This window comes from Ovis aries, chromosome 20 (genome assembly GCF_016772045.2).
Source record: "Ovis aries strain OAR_USU_Benz2616 breed Rambouillet chromosome 20, ARS-UI_Ramb_v3.0, whole genome shotgun sequence".
Lineage (NCBI taxonomy): Eukaryota > Metazoa > Chordata > Mammalia > Artiodactyla > Bovidae > Ovis > Ovis aries.
The window spans coordinates 3,620,724-3,637,504 of NC_056073.1; the positions used below are offsets into that span (position 1 = coordinate 3,620,724).

A 16,781-nucleotide genomic window follows, 5' to 3' on the forward strand; every position below is an offset into this window, starting at 1 on the left:
CAGGACTTCCCCCTTGTTGTTGGACCTAGGGCGCGCATTGAGATAATCCTATAGTTATTTTACGGGTGATACAAAGTGGTTTAGCTTTGATTGGATTTTACCAAAGACCAGACAGTGTAAGTTGTAATAATCGGTACTCTCTTTCTACTTTTCGTTTTTTCAAACTCTGCTATTGTTTGCCTTCTTTGTCATTGTGGAATGTTCAGCCACGTTGTACTTTACGAGGTGATCATAAATGTATGTTTTCATTTAAGACGTACTCTCTAAATGAAGTACTTTTTCAATAGAGGAGTGTTTTAAAGCTCCATTCAGAAAATAGTTTGTAAAACAAGCAGAATCAGTTAATAACTCAAGAGAGCCTTTTGCTTTGTGTTGCCCTAGCAACGTTGCCCTAAATATAAACCTCAGCGTTAGACCTCCGTCGCTGAAGTGAAAGAAAGAGCCATTACGAAACTTATAATTGGAAAATTAGATGGTGTCATCTTGAATACTCCCTCTTGAAATAATGTGCGTGGAAAGTGGTAGATCACTGTCTGCCCAGACTTCAGTTATTCCCGGGTTGTGAGTTGCTTTCTAAAAGAAAGTAGAGGCCCTGAGTCCACGTTAACTCCTTCCTCATTACTGTAGCATCCTGGGAGCCTTTGAGGGTAAAAGACCCTCCTTTGGTGTACTTGAAGAGGGCTCATCTAGGGTTGAAGTGAAGTCACTCAGTTGTGTCCGACTCTTTGAGACCCCGTGGACTGTAGCCCACTCAGGCTTCTCTGTCCATGGGACTCTCCAGGCAAGAATACTGGAGTGGGTTGCCATTTCCTTCTCCAGGGGATCTTCCCAACCCAGGGATTGAACTTGGGTCTGTTGCATTGCAGGCAGACGCTTTATCCTCTGAGCCACCAGGGAAGCCCATTACCATGGCTTAAAAGGTTAGGGTATTATTGTTAGAAAACAGTATCAGAATCTATGAATCATGTGTTATTTAGTTCAGGTTAGTCTTCGTGCCTTACCTGCTACTTGAGCTGTGGACCATAATCCCCAGCTACTACCTCAGTATTGACCTGCTAAATGTCTAACATCCACCTTATATTTTCAGTAGTGTTTTTGAGCTACTCTCAACCACAACAAAACGTCAGTGATCAAAAAAGCCTTTATATGGTTGTGTTATGTGAATAAGTCTCATTATTTGATCATTTGATGTAATCAGCTTTCTTGATCTGTCACGTGGCTAAGAAATTAACCAATATGTGAGTAGTTTTTAAGAACTTGTGTTCTGTTCTTCATGTTCCTTAAAATATAGGACTGATTTTTATTAATTTGAGAAAATAAATATATATATATTTAGAAGGAAATATCAGAATTTAATAATCATTAAATATCATATAATTAGATTGCTTCTAATTTTTCATTGTAAAGTGTGCAATTAACATATCAATGCATATGGCTTTCCATGCCCCAAGACACATATTTTTTATTTTTAAATTTATTTTTTTGAAGTGTAATTGATGTATAATATGTTAATTTCTGCTCTATAACAGAATGATTCAGTTACATGTATACATATATATGTTCTTTTAAAAAAAATAAATGTATTTTATTAATCATCATGTACTAAAAGGAGTTTGTATGATACACATCGTGTGTTAGATTTAATGGGACAGGGTAAATTTGTTAGAGTTCATATTATTATGGTGGTTTAGTCGCTAAGTCATGTCTGACTCCTGCGGCCCTATGGACAGTAGCCCTCCAGGCTCCTCTGTCCACGGGATTTCCCAGGCAAGAATACTGCAGTGGGTAGCCATTCCCTTCTCCAGGGGATCTTCTTGACTCAGGGATCAAAGTTGGTCTCCTGCATTTAAGACAGATTCTTTACTGACTGAGCTATGAGGGAAGCCCTCATATTATGTGATGATTCAATAAATTGATAGAATTTTGGTAGATAGTTATAGGAATGCTTTCATCTTATTTTTTTATAGCCTTATATGGAAGCTGTCTATTCTTGAATTATAAGGATTTTTAAAATGTGGTTTCTTTAAAAAACGTTATTTTTGACCACACTGGGTCTTCATTGCTGTGCATGGGATTGCTCTAGTTGTGGCAAGCGGAGGCCCTCATCATTCTGGCGGGCGGGCTTCTCAATATGATGGCTTCTCTGGTGGTGGCGCATGGGCTCCGGGGCGCAGGTTCAGCGGTGGTGGCGCACGGGCTCTGGAGCGCAGGTTCAGCAGTGGTGGCGCACGGGCTCTGGGCACCTGGGCTGCTGTGGTGGCGCACTGGCTCCGGGGCGCGGGTTCAGCGGTGGTGGCGCACGGGCTCTGGGCACCTGGGCACCTGGGCTGAGGTGGTGCCGCACGGGCTCTGGAGCGCAGGTTCAGCGGTGGTGGCGCACGGGCTCTGGGCACCTGGGCTGCGGCGGTGGCGCACGGGCTCTGGAGCGCAGGTTCAGCGGTGGTGGCGCACGGGCTCTGGGCACCTGGGCTGCAGTGGTGGCGCACGGGCTCTGGAGCGCAGGTTCAGCGGTGGTGGCCCACGGGCTCTGGGCACCTGGGCTGCAGTAGTGGCGCACGGGCTCTGGAGCGCAGGTTCAGCGGTGGTGGCACACGGGCTCTGGGCACCTGGGCTGCAGTGGTGGCGCACGGGCTCTGGAGCGCAGGTTCAGCGGTTGTGGCGCACAGGCTCTGGGCACCTGGACTGCAGTGGTGGCGCACGGGCTCTGGAGCGCAGGTTCAGCGGTTGTGGCGCACGGGCTCTGGGCACCTGGGCTGCGGCAGTGGCGCACGGGCTCTGAAGCGCAGGTTCAGCGGCGGTGGCGCACGGGTTCTGGAGCACAGGTTCAGCGGTGGTGGCGCACGGGCTCTGGGCACCTGGGCTGCAGTGGTGGCGCACGGGCTCTGAAGTGCAGGTTCAGCGGCGGTGGCGCACGGGTTCTGGAGCACAGGTTCAGCGGTGGTGGTGCACAGGCTTTGGGCACCTAGGCTACCGTGGTGGCGCACGGGCTCCAGAGCACAGGTTCAGCAGTGGGGGTGCACAGGCTCTGGGGCGGAGGTTCAGCGGTGGGGGTGCACAGGCTCTGGGCACCTGGGCTGCGGTGGTGGTGCATGGTCTCTGGAGCGCAGGTTCAGCGGCAGTGGCGCACGGGCTTAGTTGCTCCCCCAACCCCCACCCCACAATGTGGAACCCTCCTGGATCAGGGATGGAACCATGTCCCCTGCACTGGCAGGCAGGTTCTTAATCCCTGGGCCACCAGGGGAGTCCAGATTATAAGGCTCTGGAATGAATGGTCCGCTGCAGGTTTCTGCCCTGATGCTCAGCATGAGGCCCTGGATCCCTAGCTGGATGGTTAATATGGGGGCTGCCTGGTAGGGCTCCCCAGCCTGCACTGTTTTCCTTGCTGGAGGTGAGAGAAGCATTGCTGAGGTGTGACAGGAGCCCTAGACTTTGGTGAGCAGGCGCCCTCGTTTGCGCTTGTCCGAAGTCCACACCCATGGCTTCCCTGTGCTCCGGGCTGCTCAGCACTCCCCAGGCGGCGTGATCTCGGGGGAGTGGGAGAAGTTCTGGAGGAATCACAACACTTGGGTTCTAACTGCTGCTGCTGCTGCTGCTAAACTGCTTCAGTCATGTCTGACTCTGTGCGACCCCATAGACAGCAGCTCACCAGGTTCCTTCATCCCTGGGATTCTCCAGGCAAGAACACTGGAGTGGGTTGCCATTTCCTTCTCCGATGCATGAAAGTGAAAAGTGAAAGTGAAGTTTGCTCAGTCGTGTCCAACTCTTCCTGACCCCATGGACTGCAGCCCACCAGGCTCCTCCATCCATGGGATTTTCCACCCAAGAGTACTGGAGTGGGTTGCCATTGCCTTCTCTGTGGGTTCTTACTAGGCCTCTTTTAATCTGAAATTATGAGATCAGTGTTTCTTCTAATTTACTTTTTATTGAAGTATAGTTTAAAAACTGAATCACTGTGCTGCATACCTGACCAGCTAATACAGCGCTGTGAATGTGTTGAGTTGACCAGAAAGTTCATTTGGTTTCCATGGTTCTCGTATCACTCAGTTCTCAGTGGACATACTCAAAATATCTAAATCAAGTGTTGAAAATCATTCACACTTGTATATGTGCATACACACAGACACGCACGCACGCACACACACACACACCGCACAAACCACCTCTTCTTTATTTATTCATCTGTCAGTGGACGCTTCCATGTCTTGGCTGTTGTAAACAGTGCTGCCATGAACACTGGGTTCTTTTCAAATTACGTTTTTCTCTAGCTCTATGTCCAGGAGTGGGATTTGCTGGGTCATATGGTCTCCAATACTTCGGCCACCTGATGTAAAGAACTGATTTATCGAAAAGACCCTGATGCTAGGAAAGATTGAAGGTGGGAGGAGAAGGGGACAACAGAGGATGAGGTGGTTGGATGGCATCACCGACTCAGTGGACATGAGTTTGAGAAAACTCCGGGAGTTGGGGATGCATAGGGAGGCCTGGCGTGCTGCTACTCCTTTGTTCTTGCCTTACCTGCTAATTAGTTGCTAAGTGCTAAGTTGCTTCAGTCCCGTCTGACTCTTTGCGACCCTATGGACTGTAGCCCACCAGGCTCCTCTGTCCATGGGATTCTCCAGGCGAGAATACTGGAGTGGGTTGCCATGCCCTCCTCCAGGGGATTTTCCACCCAGGGAACGAACCGGCATCTTTTATGTCTCCTGCATTGGCAGGCAGGTTCTTTACCATTAGCGCCACCTGGGAAGCTGCTTAGGTTCTTTTTGATTGCTTTAGAAATAGCAAGGCTGAAAGATATTTATAACATCACTATTGCTTCAGGAGATGTAATAATAATAGTGATATACACCACCATATCTAAGAATATAGGGGATTATACCTTATTATCCTGAGGAGGATTGTCCTTTGAGAAACATAATTAATTCACATCACGGGTGTATGTTTGTTGAGTGCACAAAAGCTTCATGGCCTCTACTGTGGGATAGATAAAGATGACTAAGGTCTGAGTCGTGCCCCAGGGGACTCGCAGGGGAATTCATAAATATTTTGTGGATGGTGATATTGGTTAACAATTATTGATGCAGTTGGTCTTAGCAGAGTAGTTATATACACAGTGCCTGTGGTTCTTATGTTGGGGATCAGGCCAGTTTGTTTTTTCGTGTGTGGACCACATGGCACGTGGGGTCCTGGTTCCCCAACCAGGGACCCAGCCCTCACCCCTGTGGAAGCTTGGAGTCTTAACCACTCTCTTGATTGCCCAGGAAGTCCCAAGGCAAGTTTAATAATTTTAGCATAAATTCTAAGCATTTATATTCAGATTCAGCAACCTTCTGTCTCCTTGGTCAGCTTTTCTAGTCTTTAACACCCAGTGTGAAGTTAAGGATGAGACTAGGGGATTCCCTGGTGATCTGCTGGTTGGGACGCCACGATCCCCGCAGGAGGCACTGCTTCAGTCTCTGGTTGGCAGAAATGGGATCCCTCGTAAATGGGATCCCTCGTGCCGCAGCCCAAAAAGTTAGACTAGAGGTTTGCTCACCGGAAGGGAATGTATTATTGACAGTACCCAGCGATAGTCTCTGTTCAGATGTCTTTCTGGTTCCCCCTGACGTTGATGGGAAGTGGGAAGGGTTTCCAGGGGATACTTTGGGGAACAAATGCTTGTAAAACATGAGAGAGACTATGTGGTCTGCCCCCTTCTGTTCTTGATGGCATTAAAGGGTAAGAGAGCTGCCCCCTTCCATTCTTGATGGCATTAAAGGGTAAGAGAGCTCAAAGTAACATGCCAGCACTAGGTAGCTTGCAAAGACTCGGATCTGAACAAACCTTTGGATTGCTTTACTAAAATTTATTTATTCATTTCCTTATCATCCTTAACATTTATTTTTTTTTTCAAAACTTTTGTCTTGAAATAGTTACACTGATTTATATTGTCATAGATACATTTTGTGCACAACCATCATTCTAGTTGTAGGATAAATTCTAGAAGTGGGCTTGCTGGGATACATCGTCTATATTTTTAAGGCTTTTTATATTTATTGGCAAATTGTCCACTCTCCAGCAGAAATGTTTGTGATGGTGGGAATGTTCTTTATCTGTATTGTTTAGTGTTAGCCAGTGCACACTTGAGTTGTGACTGGGTAATCAAAGAACTGAATTGTTCATTTTATTTTGTTTTAATTAAATTCAGAATTTAATAGCCATATATGTGACTCGTGACTAGAGTATTGACAGTGAAGTTCTAGAGGATTTAAACCAAAGTACATTTCCAACAGCAGTGTGTATGTGTGTATATTCACACCCACAGTGTATATATATATGTATATTGTAGGGGGCGACAGAGGAAGAGATGGTTAATAGCATCACTGACTCAATGAACATGAATTCGAACAAATTCTGGGAGGTATTGGGGGACAGAGGAGCCTGACATGCTGCAGGTCATGGGATTGCAACGAGTCAGACTTAGCAACTGAGCAACAATATGTACACATATACGCTGCTGCTAAGTCACTTCAGTCGTGTCTGACTCTGTGCGACCCCACAGGCGGCAGCCCACCAGGCTCCCCTGTCCCTGGGATTCTCCAGGCAAGAACACTGGAGTGGGTTGCCATTTCCTTCTCCAGTGCATGAAAGTGAAAAGTGAAAGTGAAGTTGCTCAGTCGTGTCCGACTCAGCGACCCCATGGGCTGTAGCCCACCAGGCTCCTCCATCCATGGGATTTTCCAGGCAAGATTACTGGAGTGGGGTGCCATTGCCTTCTCCGATACACATATATACATATACGCATATATGTGCGTGCTTAGTTGCTCAGTTGTGTCCGACTCTTTAAAACCCTATAGACTGTAGCTCCCCAGGCGGCTCTGTCCGTGGGATTTCCCAGGCAAGAATACTGGAGTGAGTAGCCATTCCCTTCTCCAGGGGATCTTCTCAACCCAGGGACTGAACCCGTGTCTTCCGCGTCTCCTGCACTGCAGGCAGAGTCTCTACTGCTGAACCACTAGGGAAGCCCCACTGTTCCTTGGTCAATATGAATTTATTTTTTCATGAAATCTTGGCAACTTGATAGGTAAAAAAGCTTATTTTTATGACTTAATTTTATTATTTTATGTACTTTTATGTTATATACATATATATATAACTATTTATAGATAGTTATTTTATTATTATTATTTGCTAGTGAGGTTGAGTACCTGTGGGCATTTTTCATTTTAAAAATAAATTGTATTAATTTCATTTCATAAATGTTAATCATCTTCATTGTTTGCCTTTTTTTGCCCAGTTATACTTTATGACACTCATCTTTTTCTTTTTATTTGTGTTTTTTTGTGTTAATAGTAACTAAGATATTTTTCCCAGTTGACATATACAAGATTTTTTGTTTATGTTTAAATTAGTGTAAAGCATATAAATACTTTTCATACGTAGGACAACCATTTTCTTTTTTAAAAAATTTTGTAGGATTATAGTTGATTTGCAGTGTTGTGTTGGAGACGGCAATGGCAACCCACTTCAGTACTCTTGCCTAGAGAATCCCAGGGATGGGAGAGCCTGGTGGGCTGCCATCTCTGGGGTCACACAGAGTCGGACGCGACTGAAGCGACTTAGCAGCAGCAGCAGTGTTCCATTGTATGTATGTATTGCATCTTTATCCACTCATCTGTTAGTGGACATTTAGATTGTTTTCACGTCTTGGCTGTTGTAACTGGTGCTGCTCTGAAGATTGTGGTGCATGCGTCTTTTGGAATTATGGTTTTCTTGGATCTGTGCCCAGGAGTGGGATTGTAGGATCCTATGGTTGCCCTGTTTTTAGGCAAGCATTTTCAGAGACACTTTCCTTCTGTTAAAGTAGTTTATGGGGACTCAGGGATGAGGAATGAGGAGGGAAAGAGATGAAGAGAATGAGGCCTGTTTGCCCCCAAGGAAGGGATGGAGAGGTGGACCAGTGAGAGGAAAGGAAAGAGGACCGCAGAGGGAAGAGGAAGAGCCATCCCCAGATGCAGAGAGAGGAGGAGGGAACAGCATGGCGAGGATTCCTGCCTTGGGGCAGGACAGGGAGCCGGTGTGGCTACCAGCCTCCTCTCTAGGCCTTGGAGATCAGGGTTCTCTCTGAAATGATGACTTGATGAGCCTGAGTATTCTAGTGCTTTCCCTCCTAAATCGTAAGACCTCCCTCATTGTTCTCTGAACCATGTCTAGAAACCAGGACAGCATCACCCTCCATGCCAAGGATCTAGTGAGGTGTTCCGTTGTTACCAGGTGGTTCAACACAGGGAATCTAACAGAGAAGCCGCTTGGTTTGTAATTCAGGCTAGAGGACATGAATTCAGTCATGCCTTTCAACTTTACGTGTTTGCGAAATAATCCTCGACAAATCTTCTAACTGCTGGAGGTCTTGGTTTCCTCTTCTGTGAGATGGAAATGACCCTGCCTTTTGTGGTCTTGAAGACCAAGTGGGATGTAATCTGTGACCAAGTGCTTTGGGAAGTTCGTGCAAGGGCTTGCCGGAAGCTGGTGGTGACGGAGGGGTGAGAGGGCTTCCTGGTGGTGGTGGCTGTTGGGGGAGGGGTGATGCAGCAGAGGTCAGTGCTGGCAGATGCCGCATTAGGAAGCGGTCTCTCAAACCTCAGGATGCCAAAACTTAGCAAGAAAATTCACGTGCACTAAAGAGTACCTTTTGAACATCTTACTTTTCTTTATTTGCATAATGATAATGAAGGCCTCCTCTTCCTGGATTTTTACCAACCTTCTTTTATATCTTTTCTCCCCCTTGCAGATGAACGGGACAAAGTTCAAAAGAAAACATTTACAAAATGGATAAACCAGCATCTCATGAAGGTCAGTGTGCATTTCTTTTGCATCTTGGGATGGTTTTGCAGACTTTGATTTATTGTACAGCACTTTAGTATATGGCTCTGAAGAAAAACCTTTCAGTGTCAGCTGCAGAATTTCAGTTCTAGAGTATTTCACGTTCATTTCAGGCATCTGTTGTTACTTGGTGTGTGGCCTGCAGGTCCTGATGGGGGTTTGGAGACAAGTGCCCAGTGATGGTGGTGTGGTCTGTGACCTCAGTCCAACCTCTTATTATTAGACTCTCAAAAATCTCCGCAGGTTATATGTTAGGGCATTAAAAACTGCAATTTTTAATAACTTTTTTTCCTTTCAAGATTGCAGGCAAGTTCTGGTGTCAGGTTTATGTGGATGGTGGAGAGTTCAGTTCAGTTCAGTTCAGTTCAGTCACTCAGTCGTGTCTGATTCTTTGCGACCCCATGAATCGCAGCATGCCAGGCCTCCCTGTCCATCACCAACTCCCGGAGTTCACTCAGACTCACGTCCATCGAGTCAGTGATGCCATCCAGCCATCTCATCCTCTGTCGTCCCCTTCTCCTTCTGTCCCCAATCCCTCCCAGCATCAGACTCTTTTCCAGTGAGTCAACTCTTCGCATGAGGTGGCCAAAGTACTGGAGTTTCAACTTTAGCATCATTCCTTCCGAAGAAATCCCAGGGCTGATCTCCTTCAGAATGGACTGGTTGGATCTCCTTGCAGTCCAAGGGATTCTCAAGAGTCTTCTCCAACACCACAGTTCAAAAGCATCAGTTCTTCAGTGCTCAGCCTTCTTCACAGTCCAACTCTCACATCCATACATGACCACAGGAAAAACCATAGCCTTGACTAGACGGACCTTAGTCGGCAAAGTAATGTCTCTGCTTTTGAATATGCTATCTAGGTTGGTCATAACTTTTCTTCCAAGGAGTAAGCGTCTTTTAATTTCATGGCTGCAATCACCATCTGCAGTGATAAAGATGGGTTATAGACAGAAGTCTAGACTCAGTTTTCTTGTACTTAATGTGAACCAGAAGTTGATGCTTATTCTGCATTTCTCTGTGAAACAGTTAGTAGTTATATTTCTTAATTAATATTTGTTTGTGTTCCATGGGTCACTTTGAGAATCTGTTGTAGGCTCTCCCCAGAAATACACATGTGCACCACGCGTGCATACACTTTCTTGGCATTATTGGGTCCCACCAATCCAGTAATTCTATCAATGTCATCACCGACTCGATGGACGTGAGTTTAAGTGAACTCCAGGAGATGGTGATGGACAGGGAGGCCTGGCGTGCTGCAGTTCATGGGGTCGCAAAGAGTCGGACACAACTGAGCGACTGAACTGAACTGAAGGACCCCATGGGATTTCACAGTTAACTTAGTCCCCTTTTTTTGCTTTTTATGGCCAATCCTGAAGTTAGAGGGAGGTAGTATTTTAAGTCTGTTGTTTGGGACTTGGAGTTTTCTCACATAGAAACATTATGGTAAAAGTGGTTATATTCTTAGGCTGTCCTGGAGATCCTGTTTAAACCATCATGTAGCCTAGGGAGATGGTGCCCATACTGTAATCACATCTAATAACCGTCTATAAAAGTGATGCATATTTCATGGGGTATGTCAGATGACGTGAGAAGTTTTAGTCCTCTCTCTCATCACCCGTGGACAGAATCTTTTCCCAAATCTGACACGCCCTTCAGGTGAGCCATGTCATCCACTCCCCCATCTGAGGGTCAGTTTGTGGGTGTTTCTGTTACTGCTGGGATTTCTGTCCCTCATCCTCTGATGTGTTGGTCAGAGGTCTGCTGTTTGAGGCTTTCCTGGGGAAGTGTGCTGTGACTTCTATGGAGAGCATCACGCCAGCAGTCTGCCTGCCCTCCTCCTGGCTTCTATGTCCTCCTGTGTGTCCCGTGCCTCCCATGGGAGCGGACCCTACGCAGGCTGGAGTAGAGCGGGGCTGCTGTGTGGGCTGGGCTGTGGGATGTCGGAGCTGAAGACTCTGATGAGACTTTTCAATTTCTGAGATGAGTCCAGGGGAAGTGAGGTTCTGGATGAAAAGATGCCCCTTTGGTGGCTGCTGGTCTGCCAGTCTGTTTTCAAAAAAATTTTTATTGAAGTATAATTGATTTACAATGTGTTAAGTTCTGCTGTATAGCAAAGTGACTTAGTTATACAGATATGTACATTTTCTTCTCTGGTGGCTCAATGGTAAAGAATCCACCTGCAGTGCAGAACCTGGGTTCGATCCCTGGGTTGGGAAGATCCCCTGGAGAAGGGAATGGCAACCCACTCCAGTGTTCTTGTCTGGAGAGTCCCATGGACAGAGGAGCTTGACAGTCCACGGAGTCACAAAAGAATCAGACATGACTTTGCAACTAAACAACAACACACATTTTCTTCGGATTCTTTTCCTTTCTGGTTTATCAGAGGACGCTGATCACGGTTCCCTGTGCCATGCAGTGGGACCCTGTCTACCCATCCTGTGTGTAACTGTTTGCATCTGCCAACCCCACACGCCCGCTCCATCTCTCCCGTTCCCTCTTCCCTTGGCAACCACAGTCTGTTCTCTGTGACTGTGAATCTGTTTCTGTTTCATAGATAAGTTCATTTGTGTCGTAGTTTATTTATTGTTTAGTTTAAAAAATTTTAATTGGAGGCTAGTTGCTTTCAATGTTGTGTTGGTTTCGGCCATACAGCAGTGTGAATCAGCCACAAGTATATATCGCCCTCTTAAGCCTCCTTCCCAGCCCCCTGATCCCACCCCTCTCGGCTGTGTCATATTTTAGATTGCTTCTACGTGGTATCATGTGATATTTGCCTTTTTCTTTCTGACTTAGTTCACTTAGTGTGATAATTTCCAGATCCATCCACAGTGCTGCCGATGGCATCTCTCACTCTCAGATGGTTGAGTAGTATTTCATTGTATGTGTGTACCGCATTTTTATCTTTTTTTCTGTTGCTGGGCATTTAGATTATTTCTATGTCTTGTCTATTGTGAATAGTCCTGCTAAGAATATAGATGTGCGTGTATCTTTTTGGATTACAGTTTTGTCCGTATCGATGCCCAGGAGTGGGATTGTATGATTATGTGGTAGCTCTGTTTTTAGTTTTTTGAAGAACCTCCCCGCTGTTCTTCCTAGTGTCTGCACCAGGTTACATTCCCACCAGCACTGCAGGAGGGCTCCCTTTTCTCCCCAGCCTCTTCAGTGTTTGTTACTTGTAGGCGTGTCAGTGGTGGCCATTCTGACTGGCGTGAGGGGGTGGTTTTGATTTGCATTTCTCTGATAACCAGTGGTGTGGAGCATCTCTCCACGTGCTTGTCTGGCCTGGCAGTCTGTGTGACTGTGGCCATTGGGGCGGGGGGCGGTGGGGGAGGGATACAGAGGGTTGCCCGTGTCCCTGGAGTGTAGGCCCCATAGTTCTGACAGTCGAGGATAGAAACTCACGAGGATGATCCCGTGGGAACGCCGTGCTGGCCTGCGACGGATGCTATGGGGACCCACTGTCTGCTGGGTGTGTTGGGCTGGACCACTCGTCTGATGAGCATCTTGTAAACTGGATGAATGAGTTTAAGGAAAGTGCCTTTGCTAAAAATTCAAAACGCTAGTTGAGCTGTTTGAGGACAAGGCTGCATCGTCCACTCCTAGGGTGCATCCTGGTCCCTTGCGTGGATAACGCACACGCATGCTTAAATCACTTAACCCTCCAACAACCCTCCAAAGGTGGTTTGATTTAGTGGTTATGCACACATAGCCTTCAGAGTCAGATGGCAAGGGTGCCCATCTCGATTTATGCGGAGTAAGTGATGTCTTTTTTTTTTTTTTTAAATAACACATCTCAAAGATATAAGGCTTCTGCTGTAACCCAGTAAGAGTTAGGAAAATAATAATTTTACACACAATAGCCATTTGATAGATGCCAGTCCAACTGGTTAGGGTTATAATCAAAGTAGTGTATTTGTTTCTTGATGTAGGTCAGAGTTTAAAATTTACTCTTATTAAAAAGTTGTACACTGAAATTTCTGACACAAAACTCAAATGTGTGAGAACATAATTTTCTAATATTTTATTCTTTTCTGTTTGGAAGTTAGAGCATTACCTTCAACTGGGAAAGGTGATTGCATGTCCCCAGATGTGGGGCAGCAGGCTGTTCAAGTTTGTGTCGCGAGTTGGCCAGAGAAAGGCCAGCCTTGGTGTCGTCTCTTGTGTGTTTCACCCAAGGGATGACAGAGGAGTGGAAGACACTTCTGCTGTCAGAGATCATTGGGTCACAACCCAGTTCACAGGAAATGGAAAATAAGTGTGTGGATTTTAGGTTAAAATGTCAATATTAGAAATATTTCTTCTGTGTTGATTTTCTTGTGCTCTTCCCTTGAAATGCTGAACATATTCAGGAGAAACAGGGACGGAAGGGAAGTGAGCCTCCTACCTTTCTTGCCTCACCGCGTTCCTTTTTCGTGGATGGAAAGTATGTGATTTGAAGAGTTTTTCATAAAATTAATCATGCTAAAAATGTGAAGGGAAAGGGTGACCAAGAGTCAGCAGAATGAAGGCGTAATTGATGGCTGAGGAGAGAAAAAAGTGGGCATAAAATCATTTCGAAGGCGTTTGAGTCATTCTGTGTGTGCACTTGCTCTGCTTTGTCTGACAGTGGCTCTCCTTAAACCTGGGGGCAGGGAGAGGAAAGTGGGGGACAGAGGAGGAGAGAGAGAAGAAGTGGGGAGTTTCGCCGAGTGAGAGGGGCAGGGTGCCCCGGCCCGGGAGCTGTGTGCTGGGACTGCGCACTCAGCGGCCTGAGGGGCTGACTCAGACCACAGGGTGCTCCCCATCTTTGGAAAGAATTCTTAAAACTTTTGCTCTGTGTTGTTATTTTATGTGTTTACTCTAATGTAATTTTATTCAATTATTTTACCCCAGTTGTGGCTCCAAGAAGACTGTTCCTGGTAGTTCTGCTTCAGGCGGTGAGGTGATTGAGAGCTTAGACCCAGGACAGATCTTCTTCAGGGGATTTTCCGTTTCATTTGATAAGTATTTTGTCTTTGAAAAGAGACTGGTCTGCAAAGCTGTCAGCCTGTGGCGCGTAAGGCAGACGACCCTGTGTGACTGACTGATGCTGCTCTGGCCCTCCTTCCTGGGCGGTGGGAGTGGTGGGTTGGTGGGGGGCTTGATGCGATCGCCTGGGTGAGCAGGCGGCGCCGCCTGGCCGGTGGGCAGCCCGCAGCGAGTGCCCGAAGGGGAGGCTGGTGTGTGTGCTGCCGATCAGACAGAGGAGCAGGGCTGGGACGCCCGGGCACTGCCTGCCTCGTCCGCGTCTCCTCTCGACCGCAAGCGCTTCCCTCTTAGTTCATCTGCTTTAGAAAGAGCCGGGGCTGGGGGTCAGAATCCATGGAGGAGACAGATGGGCTGGCTTGCCTTGGAGCCCGGCGGGGACGCTTGGCTCCAGACTCTGAGTCTAAGGCTCGCTCATCTCCTTAAATGACTCCTCTCCCCACACGCCCCTCCCCATCCGTGGTTGCTCTTGGGGCCCAAGGCCTCTTCTTCCTCCTTTTCCGTCTTCTTGCACACACTCCCCTCGCAGAAAGGGGCCTGTGGACTCTGTGTACCTGCGCTTGGGTTCTCACGTCTCACATCTTCGTCCTCGATCTCACGGTCGGGTCGGGAGCAGCCAGCCGCGCTGGTCCCGCCGCGTCAGCAGGGATGCGGGCAGCGTGACCTGGCCGGGCGCCCACCCCGCCCGGAGCGCCTCCGTGCACCGACGTGCCGCCAGCTCCCGCGGCTGTTAGACTGTTGACTTTCCCCCACCTTATAGTTTCAGCTATTTGCTAATTAATCCTCGTGACTCAGGAAGTTAGGATTTATCCGGCTCTAAACTAGTGTATACCCAGTACCCAGGGGAAGCTTCTGGCAAGGTCGATTTTTCAAAGTTGATTTGACTGAGAAAAGTAAACACCGTGGGCTTAGGTTACTGTTATATCCAAGTGTGTAAACATTGTTTCCTTAAAATACTTGGTTAGGATTTTTTTTCATATAGCTTTCTCTCTAGAAAAAATGACTGTAGCCTTATTTTATGTTGGAGCTAAAATGACATTTGTTTAAATAGTTTGCTTAATTAAAACTTATGTTTGTTGGTGAGCAGACGTCTCTGGCTTTTTTCCAAGTGTATCTAAATTTTAGTGCTCTGGTATTTCAGTTGTATGACTAAGCCTGTCCTTAAACTGATTGTTCTAGCAAGAATGTTTTCCTTTTGGGTCCTCATTCTTCAGAATATATTTAAAAATATATCCCAGTCAACACATTCATCTGCTACCTCTACATGTTTCTTCACACACGGAATATACTGGATTATTTTCTTTGCAGATTATGATCTCTGTATAAAACTATTGTTAAAGTAACAATTATGTATTATTCTTCAGCATAATTTAAATTGTAGTGGTAAAACATGAGCTGGGTGTTATTGAAAATACCTGTGACTTCAGTTAGCTAAATTTTACTGAGAGAGTTGTTCCAAAATATCAAATTGATGACCTTCTATTATTTACAGTATTTATTTTTGCCCATTCTGCCAGTGGGACTTTATATACTAGAGGGTCTTGCTGCTGCTGCTAAGTTGCTTCAGTCATGTCCGACTCTGTACGACCCCATAGATGGCAGCCCATCAGGCTCCCCTATCCCTGGGATTCTCTAGGCAAGAACACTGGAGCGGGTTGCCATTTCCTTCTCCATTTCCTCCTCTTCTCCTAGAGGGCCTTAGGTCACTGTTTACTTTTTGTTCTTGATCACATGCAGTTCTGTCTTTCTGTCTAGAACTTCATGAGCATATGTGTGGCAGCCAGATCTCTAAGTCCTGATGATGTAGCTTTTGCCTTGCTCTGAGGACACAAGAGGCAAGGGATCCTTTTATTTCCTGAACCATTTGAAAGACTAGAAGATTCCTTTTTGACTCATTGTTTGCCTGGACCCAGAATTAGAACTTGCGCTGTGACTGAGAGGCTGTATTGAAGAGGAATAATTTAAGGTGGAGAACAATTTTTGGAAGCTCAGAGTCTGGGGAATTCATGTAGTGTGCTTCCCTTGTGTTGGATTCATCTAACTAACCGTTTATGGAGGAATTATGTTCTTCGGCACTGGCTGACTGTGCTGTGAACTTTTTCCTTAACATTGTGCCGTCGGATGTTTGGTCTAAGCCTTACTTTGTGTGTGTGCTCAGTCGTGTCTGGCTCCTTGTGACCCCGTGGACTGTAGCCCGCCAGGCTCCACTGTCCATGGAATTCTCCAGGCAAGAACACTGGAGTGGGTTGTCATTCCCTACTCTAGGGGATCTTTCCCACCCAGGGATCAAACCTGCATCTCCTGCATTGTCAGGCAGATTCTTTACTACTAAGCCACCTGGGAAGCCTGAGTTTTACTTTATTGACATGTAAATGCAGAAGGCAATGGCAGCCCACTCCAGTACTCTTGCCTGGGAAATCCCATGGATGGAGGAGCCTGGTGGGCTACAGTCCATGGGGTCGCGAAGAGTTGGACACGACTGAGCAACTTCACTTTCACTTTTCACTTTCCTGCACTGGAGAAGGAAATGGCAACCAACTCCAGTGTTCTTGCCTGGAGAATCCCAGGGACGGGGGAGCCTGGTGGGCTGCCGTCTGTGGGGTCACACAGAGTCCGACACGACTGACGTGACTTAGCAGCAGCAGCAAATGCATTTGGAGAGGAAAAGGCCCTGGATTCCAGTACTGAACTATTCCCTCCTAGTAACCTGCATGGTTACCACCTGGGAGACAGCCCACTAAAGATCACACTTTAATCTCTGTTCCGTCTTGTCTTGGGAAAGCTTGATTTACTCATGGCGGAGATATCCTTTGCACATATTATAAAGGCCACAACTTTATGGCCCCACCAAATCAATCAGTCATACTATTTTTTATTGATTTGGTGGCCGGAAGGAAAGGTAGACTTCTAAGCTGAGA

At 46.6% G+C, this 16,781-nt stretch overlaps 1 protein-coding gene across 32 annotated transcripts in view; it reads left to right on the plus strand.

The window, feature by feature from the left end:
* DST (dystonin) overlaps positions 1-16,781 on the plus strand; it is a 524,163-nt gene that overhangs the window by 215,362 nt on the left and 292,020 nt on the right. For all 32 annotated transcript variants that reach the window (XM_060403014.1, XM_060403015.1, XM_060403016.1 and 29 more), the window contains one exon: positions 8,768-8,829. In XM_060403014.1, the coding sequence (XP_060258997.1) occupies positions 8,768-8,829 (62 nt within the window). The remainder of the gene's footprint in view (positions 1-8,767; positions 8,830-16,781) is intronic.